The sequence below is a fragment of the Aethina tumida genome, chromosome 5 (genome assembly GCF_024364675.1).
Source record: "Aethina tumida isolate Nest 87 chromosome 5, icAetTumi1.1, whole genome shotgun sequence".
Lineage (NCBI taxonomy): Eukaryota > Metazoa > Arthropoda > Insecta > Coleoptera > Nitidulidae > Aethina > Aethina tumida.
This window is the reverse complement of record NC_065439.1, coordinates 24003693-24012552: the sequence shown is the minus strand read 5'-3', so window position 1 is coordinate 24012552 and position 8860 is coordinate 24003693. Positions and strand designations below refer to the sequence as shown.

At 30.9% G+C, this 8860-nt stretch overlaps 2 protein-coding genes across 3 annotated transcripts; one reads left to right on the top strand and one right to left on the bottom strand.

Annotated features, from left to right (window-relative positions):
- Positions 1–240: 240 nt before the first annotated feature.
- Positions 241–2056, top strand: LOC109595641 (malectin). Its single transcript, XM_020011054.2, has 2 exons — positions 241–861; positions 1217–2056. The coding sequence occupies exons 1-2, from the start codon at positions 384–386 to the stop codon at positions 1552–1554; spliced, it is 816 nt and encodes a 271-aa protein (XP_019866613.1). The 5' UTR covers positions 241–383; the 3' UTR covers positions 1555–2056.
- On the bottom strand, positions 2026–3852 carry LOC109595637 (G-protein coupled receptor 143). 2 transcript variants are annotated; one of them, XM_020011048.2, is made up of 6 exons: positions 3408–3845; positions 3230–3341; positions 3061–3155; positions 2830–3008; positions 2452–2779; positions 2026–2404 (listed from the first exon to the last, which is right to left on the bottom strand). In XM_020011048.2, exons 1-6 carry the CDS (start codon positions 3555–3557, stop codon positions 2171–2173), a joined length of 1098 nt encoding a protein of 365 aa, XP_019866607.1. In that variant the 5' UTR covers positions 3558–3845; the 3' UTR covers positions 2026–2170. The 2 variants fall into 2 exon arrangements, with proteins under 2 accessions (XP_019866607.1, XP_019866608.1); XM_020011049.2 differs by having other exon boundaries at positions 2186–2357; positions 3408–3852.
- Positions 3853–8860: the final 5008 nt, after the last annotated feature.

The following is an 8860-nucleotide window of genomic DNA, read 5'->3' as shown; positions in this document are numbered from 1 at the left end:
GATGTACTCACTAAGTTTTAGTGCTCCATCTGTCGTATAGTTATAAAATACCACTAAAGAAAACTAAAATTCTAGAATTATAAAATCTTATATAACTATATATTCTTCCAACCTTTCCATATTATTATTTTACTGAAATGGAATTTCTAAATTAAATTTGTAAGCTTTCAGTTCAATTACTCTGTTTTAGTAATTTATTCTGTTATAACATGATAGACCGCAACGATAGATGGCGACGTGGCCGCCAACAATACACGTCAATACGGTTAACCTAAAAATTCTAGTGTTATCAACAAATTCAAATGTACAGGTGATAAAAGACTTCCTGCTTTATTTGCTGGTACGTCCGTCGCACGAAAACCGACCCCGCACCAACTGCTAGCATGGTAATACGAAATAACATCGACCTACCCAAAATCTGGCTATGTTACCTGTTGTTGTGCTTCGCCACAAGCGTACACTGTGTCGGACAGTTAATATACGCGGTTAATTGTGGCGGAGACGCTCACACCGACGCCTACGGCATTCGATATGAGAGGGACCCGTTACACGGTAGGATTGGCATTGCATCCGATTATGGGAAAAGACTGTTGATCGGTCGTGTGCCCCCCAATGATTATATTTTGTACCAGACGGAAAGATACCACACGAGCACATTCGGCTACGATATACCGGTTATAGCTGATGGGGACTATGTTTTGGTGCTTAAATTTTGTGAGGTTTACTTCAATGCACCTGATCAAAAGGTTTTTGATGTAGTTTTAAATGGGGAGCACACAATTATTGCTGATTTAGATATTTACGAGAAAGTTGGTCGGGGTGTCGCACATGATGAGTATATACCATTCAAAATTACAAAAGGTAAATGCACAAAATTAATTATATTTCTGTTATTAATTATTCATCTAAGGAAAAACTTAGACATGTACATATATTTGTTGTATCACTATTTAGAATTACTAATTGATGTCATTATTATTCATGTAACAATTATGTATATTGCTTGGAAATATACGGAATTTTCTTGATACAACTGAAATTTAAATTCGTTCGTGTCTAATGTTAATAAAATGTATTATACACTTAAAAATAAATTATATTTTAATTTTCTGATAATTAGCTATTTTATTAATTTAATCTTAATTATATTGTTATATTATACACTAAATTATACAAATGAGCAGCTGATTAATATTTCTTGATACTCGTATTACAGGGCGCCTGAACGTAAATGGGGAAGAATCAGAGATCAGAGGCAACAGGATCCGCGTGGAGTTCATAAAGGGCTACAAGGATAATCCCAAAATCAACGCAATGTACGTGGTGAAAGGCGAACTGGAAGACGTACCGAAACTGCCACCAATTCCTATGGAACAACCACCGCTAGAAGCAGCCGCACAAAAAGAGGAACCGGAACCACCGAAAAGCCGACCGCGGGCCAGCGGTCCAAAATTGCCCGATCCCTACGATTCGGACGAATCGTCCATCATGTTGCCGGTCTTCATTGCGATAGGGGCTTTCATTCCCATAGTGTTTTGTCTTTGTAAGCTGTGATTAGACCGCCGATAAATTTTTGTCGAACGAAATATGTGATCACTACCGTACAATTTTATTAGATTGTTGTAAGTTTTTCTTTCTGGAGAGTTAAGAGTGCAATGCTATTTTTCAAGTATTTTAATTAGGTTGGGAAATTATCAGGGCAATTATGCACAGCAATTTATATTTAAATGTACACGTTCAATTAAAACTATTGTTTTATAGATAATTTCCTTGATAATTATTTTATTTTACTGGAATGCTGCGTTTATTCGCTTCACACTTCTGTCCTGACTGCATAAACAGACTTATATTTTGTGATTTGTCAATTGGTTAGTGTATTTTTTATATTTTACTTATACAGCAACACTGTATTTTATTTACAGTTTGTTTTATTATGTACTTAATTCATGTACTTACTTTTTATTGCCGGTTTTATTGTGAGCTTGTTACAGTCGTTTTTGTTGTATGTTGTTACTTAGACAAGACTTTTATAAAAATAAATGTATTTATTAAGTTACATTAATTTTATTATTCCAGTCCCCCCCTTTAAAAAAAATCTAGTTTTATGAAAATTTCTTTACTAAAATATAAATAAAGACATAAAATCTACGAATATATTTCTTCAGAGGCCTCACTGGGAGATGCTCTGATATTCGTTAATACTATTATTCGGTGCATTTTGCAAAAGCGGATAAATCTCCTCCCTGATTGTGGTGCTTGCAGAACTACCACTACTCGTTATTATATCTTCCACGTAAATTGAGTCCTCCAATTTCCTCCACGGAAGAATAACTCTTTCAGATCCGGTGCTCCATCGTCTATAAACCAAACAGTTAAAGAGCGCTTGCAACGGATTCATCAAAGCCTAAAAAGCATTTTACAGTGCACGAACATTTTCATGTAAGGACTCACCATAATGTACCAAATAACTATCACACAAGTGGCGGGTAAATGGAACCACAAAGTCCACAACAAAATCCCGTTGACTAAATTGGGCACCCAACAAATGTAAAACACTATGTTTATCACAGAAAATTTGAGTTTGACCGCGTCTATAATATCTCTTTCTCTGCTAGTAAATTGACCAGAGGTACTAGTGATGATCCTCTGCATGTCCCTAATTGAGTCTTTGTATAGGCAAGGATTAGCTATCATGACGGTGGCAATGGGTACATAAGTGGCAATGTAATTTGGTAATATTCTATAAATAGCCGTTCGCAAAGACGACGATGTGTGACAACTAAAACATTTCTTTGTAGAACCCTTTAGGCTAAAACTGAACTGATTTACTTCGCATCTGGAACGTACAGCAACGATAACCCGGTAACTGTGGAAGCTGCGGGTATCAACCAAGCTGCTGCGTGGTAGTATCTCAGTCTCGAGTCTTTCTGCGACAGCACTAATCTCATGTCAATGGCATAACACAAGGTCCATATCCAGGTGGCCGTGTAAAAGTATTGAGTAAAGGCCTACAAATGTGTAGGTTTCATTAACAATCACAAAATTTAATCGTGTCTTTACCGACGAAACTGCGCAGAAAACCACACTGGAATCATCATCCACAGCTGGCATTATGTTCTTGTAATTCAGCCATAAGGCGGATCTGGTGAAAACTCCTAAAATGGAAGTGTAAATAAATTGAGTTACTCTAAAGATCTAGGTAAATAGAAGGTGGGCTCCTACTTGTTACCTAAAGCTGCTAACAGGTCCGCTACAGCTAACCAGATAATAATTCTTCGTCCTCTAGTAGCAGAGAAGGAAAACCATCTGTGTTGTGTGGAAAACTCCTCTCTTGGTAATATCTATTATTAGCAGTTAATTCACAACATTGTTAGTAGTGCACCTAAATCCTACACATGTTCAGTCACCTGATAAACAGCCCCCAACATGCCCAGAACTGCAGACACCATGCAAATCGAATTGTACAAATCCGTATCGAATTCCTCCATCATAGTTACCGCCATATCCGTTCCATTGGCGTTGTGACAACAAAACGTTTGTATGGTAGGATCCGCCATAACGACAGAAAACTGGTGGCACCGTTAACTGTTAAAACATATAGAAAACAAGGGAAAAAACATCAGCCGTGGAAGCCGCAAAACAGCAAGATGGCAGCGGCGGCATTTACTCGAAGTCGGGACGTGATTTGAAACCAGCCCGTATCTGCTACGTGATACCGTGTGTTATTTGATAAGGCTAATTGTGTTTTTGTGTTTGCGCCGCCACTCGCCAAGCTCTTGCGATAACGTGAACGTATTTTATCCGAAATGTCTCAGTTAGTTCTTTTTATACCAATATTTCGAAAAAATATTTTAAGTCACATAGATGCTCATCTGTATTTAATAAATTATATCACTTATTACTTCATACTTTTTATCAGTACAGGCACTACGTAATAGATAAATAAATAAAGCAAATTAAAAATGTGAAACATTATGTTATTAAATACTATTAAACTTCTAATTAAATAAATTTATTTATTTATTTATTTATTTATTTATTTATTTATTTATTTATTTATTTATTTATTTATTTATTTATTTATTTATTTATTTATTTATTTATTTATTTATTTATTTATTTATTTATTTATTTATTTATTTATTTATTTATTTATTTATTTATTTATTTATTTAATTTATTTATTAATGCTAATTTTTTTCACTAAATAATAAAACAGTTTGTATACAAAAATTATGTATTTAACAATTTAATAAATTTTTAAGTAAAACTGGAACCCAATATGGATGATCGCATTTTCCCAAAATATTTATATTAAAATATATATCATTTTCGAAAAAATATTTTAAGATACATAGAGCATCTATCTGTATTAATGAATTATATCACTTATTACTACATGTTTATTATCAGGACAGACACTACGTAATAGGTAAATAAATATAGCATAAATTTAAAAATTTGAAATATTATTAATTGCTACAATTACGAGTAGTAGCCTTAAAGAAATATATACATACAGTATACATATATATATATATATATATATACATATATATATATATATATATATATATATATATATATATATATATATATATAAATATATATATATAACGATGAAAATTTACTAAAAACGTAAAAAACTACTAAAATCTCAAAAATTGAAAAAATTACAAAAAAACGTAAAGTGACCTAATTCCATACGATCAAAATCCATACATTCATTTTCCATACGATTAAAATCCATACGATCATTTTCCATATGATCAAAGCCCATACGATTAAATTCATACTGATTAAATTACATAGTTTCACTTTAATAACTTTATGGATTTTTATTTTTTTACTAATACTAATTTCCTGAAATTAAAAAAGTAAAAATAAATAATTCTAGTTCTTCCTGGATTCCCAAAAAATTAGTAAAAACGTAAGAAATAACTAAAAGACAAAATCATTTTATTAAAAGAACAATTAATTTTTAATTTAAATTAAATAAAAGTAGCCTAAGTTACACCTTATTACATCAGCTACCTGCCAATAAAAGTCCCGTTAAAATCGGTCCAGCCATTTCAGAGATTTGCCGGAACAAACAGACAGACAGACAGAGAGACAAAAATTGTAAAAAAAATTATTTTGGTGTACGTGCCATATATATATTCATATACATGCGTAAAAAACGGTTATTTCAATATTACAAACAGTCACTCCAATTTTATTTATATGTATAGATTTATTTTATTTTTTATGCTGAATTTTTTCAGTAAATAATAAAACACAGTTTGTACACAAAAATTGTATATTTAACAATTCAATAAATTATTGCTGCCCTTCTCATGCGGAATCTGGAGTAGTTGAGTCGGTGGAGTTATTGGTAACACAGCACCACATGTCTACGAAGGTTTTATATTTTTTGAGTAAAACTGGGACACAATATGGATGATCACATTTTATATGGTGGTCACAACAAGTTCCATTGAGAACTTTCAATTCCCTGGTGAACAGTGCTGTATTATTGATGCAGAGATTGAAAACAAAACCGCATCCTGACATAAGCAGGAAGATTAACAACACGAAATTCATTTCGAATGTCGACTGATTGTTTTTCATAATATCTTAAGGCTGTTTTGGAAAAAAAAATTGTGATAACATTTGAATTCAAAGTTCCTTCACAAATTATATACACACAAAATGAATTTATGCAACGTAATTAGATATTTTAGTTGTGATAATGGTGCAATATGTTTCGCCAGCCGCAATTAAATACATATTCAAAAGGTTGCATAAAAGGTATTAAAAAAACTTGTTTACAGAAATTATATTAAGTGAAAACATAAATAAAAGTACAAAATATGTGTATTGAATTTAAATATTAAAATTAAACATATTTATTTTACTTCTCTTGATAATTTTGGAATGAAAAGGGAACTGGGGTACATTTATCGAGGGCCACAAATAATCCTTCAAAGAGCGGCATGTGGCTCGCGAGCCGCAGGTTGACCACCCCCGTTATATACGAAACAAATTAATTGTATTTAATGGCGAAATTTTCTAATACGATTCATTAATTCTGTCACGACCTTACTAAAATATTTATATGAAGCCATTCTCTAACACAGTAATACTTTTGTACATAATTAACACAAAATGTTGAATACTGTTTTATTTTGTAAGAACGTTTCATTTTTTCAAATTATAAAAATAAAATAGAAAACACTATTCCTATGTATATAAATAAGTAATTTAAAAAATAATATTTTATAAATAAAAAAACAATTACTGCTTGCAACATTTATTTAACTGTACAAGAAATATATATTTATAGTAGTTTGGCCATACAATAATTAAAATTGTGAAAAGCATTTAGCCTTTTGTTAGAACCACTAATGGTTTCTCTTGCCATAGCAAAGTCAGTATATTTGCCGGTGTACTTTTTTAACATCGTCCTCTCCATATCTGCCCGAAAGTGAGAATAAATATGCCCCCAATAACATGCATGCAGCTGTTCTTCAAGCCTGCCATAACTGAGATTGCCTCCTTAAAAGGCTTCGTTAATTTTTTTCATATCGTCACAGTATTTACTGAAATAGATCTGTATATATGTAATAATCTGTTAGTACAAAGAATATACATAGATGCTGAAAATAATAAAATAGTTTTATAAGAATATTTTGATAAAAAAACACATCTTGATAATCATCATTTGAGTCGGACATATTCGTACGATATAGATATATATTGAAAAAATTAATGTGTCAAAAAGAAAGCAACAATTCCAAAAAGTGTTGAAGAATTAAGGTATTATATTTTTGTAAATTAAATAATCTATAACGATTTACAATTTTTTACTTACTTTATTATTCCGGAGATTGTGGACCACTTCAAAATATCGATCTTGTTGCTGACAATCCACTTTTATACTACTTTTGAGAAAAATCCATTAAAATCGAAAAAAAAGAATAAAATATTCGTAATTGTACATAGATATTTAAATACTAATAATATTTAAGTAATATTTTGTTGATAAGAAGAAAACTTCCTACAAATTAATTAAACTTAGATATTAATTAATACATATTCTGAATGGCAAGAAAATAATTTGTTAAATTAATACCTCAAAAGATAAAGAAAATTATAAATTAAAATGTTCTGTTTCAAAAACAAAAGAATCTGCATAAATGTTAAAATAATAAAATTTTCTAATTCTACTAAAAAAATTTATTTTGTCACATTGTTTTATAAATTAGAAATTATAAATATCCATGTAGTTTCTTTGTTACAAGAGAGTAATGAGTAATGAGAGTATATCTTTATAAAACAGTTAATATAAAATAGCTGTAGGATTAAATAAAAGTCAGAAGAAGGACATATATTTATTTATGCAAAAACATAGGTTGCTTGCAAGTTACAAACATGTAAATAAATACACTAGAAAGGCATAAAATTAGTTATGGAAGATGTTGTAAACATCATCATGGAAGTTATATTTGATGACCCTGGGGTTTTCCAATAATCTTAAAGTTAAATTATAAGAAGAATGTAAGAACTTTTTTAAGTCTATAAGTGGTTTCTTTATTAACGTTGGTTTTACAGTAGTCACAACAGTGGAAGATGGTGTATTTGAGGGAAGAGACAACACGGCAATAGTCGTGTTTGATGTCCTTCAATTATTTTCAAATAATATTGAAGTTAAATTATAAGAAGAATGTAAGAATTTCTTTATCAAGTCTACAAATGGTTTTTTTGTTAACGTTGCTTTTACAGTTGTGGCAACAGTAGAAGATGGTGTACTTGAAAGAGGAGACATCATAGAAGTAGTTCTTTTTGTTATTGTTCTGGGCTTTTCCAATAATATTAAAGTTAAATTATAAGAAGCATGTAAGAATTCCTTTATGAAGTTCACAAGTGGTTTCCTTGTTAACGTTGGTTTGACAGTTGTCGCAACGGTGGAAGATGGTGTACTTGAAGGAGGAGACATTATGAAAGTAGTCGTATTCGATGTCTTTCGGGGTTTTTCCAATACTTTTAAAGATAAATTGTAAGAAGCATCTAGGAATTCCTTTATCAAGTTGACAAGCGGTTTCTTTGAAGATGATGGAGTAGTAACAGGTAACATCGCGGAAGTAGTCATTTTTGATTTTTGGTTGGCAACTGTTGAAATTATGGTAGATGAAGTACTCGAAGTAGGTAAAATCGTGGATGTAGTTGTTTTTGATTCTATAGCGTGTTTTTTCAATATTGTAAGGGTTTCTTTAATAAGATCTAGCAGTGTTGGATCGATGGGCATCCCCGCTGGAATAGCTGCACCACTGGAAGGGACAACATTCGAAGACTCTCTTGGACAACAATAGTAATTACTATTAGCATTGGCGATTATAGTATTGTTTATAGGTAACATTGGTATGAATTGGCAACCTGGTGATACTTTAATACATTTTTCACAACACACACCATTGACACTTTGAAAACTTTTGGTAATTAATATAACATTATAGCACTTGTTTGCGAAAACAAAACTGAATAATGATAAATAGAATAAAAGTAAAATGGAATGCATTTTGTGGTTGGTAGAGAAATGCTACTAACTTTACTAGTAAAATTTTAAGTATTTATGATCAATCATATCGTATTATTAGAAAAAATGTGCAATAACAAAAAAGTTATCTAACATAAACAGTACAATACTCATTATAATCAAGGTTGTTATAGTTTCTTTATTAGATTAATGGATTGAATCTTGAAATAATATGAAACATATTACAGAAATATATTAATGGTATTTCATTGTTGACCACATAAAATAATATTTGGATTTACAACAATTGACACTCCGAAAACATATTCTCTTATTGGACCTATT

Coding starts and splice junctions, on each gene's coding strand:
- LOC109595637 (XM_020011048.2), bottom strand. CDS start 3,557: ATGGCGGATCCTACCATACAAACGTTTTGTTGTCACAACGCCAATGGA. Junction 3,342..3,407: donor TGTTGGGGGCTGTTTATCAG/GTGACTGAACAT, acceptor TGCTAATAATAG/ATATTACCAAGAGAGGAGTT. Junction 3,156..3,229: donor GGACCTGTTAGCAGCTTTAG/GTAACAAGTAGG, acceptor CTTCCATTTTAG/GAGTTTTCACCAGATCCGCC.
- LOC109595641 (XM_020011054.2), top strand. CDS start 384: ATGGTAATACGAAATAACATCGACCTACCCAAAATCTGGCTATGTTAC. Junction 862..1,216: donor ACCATTCAAAATTACAAAAG/GTAAATGCACAA, acceptor CTCGTATTACAG/GGCGCCTGAACGTAAATGGG.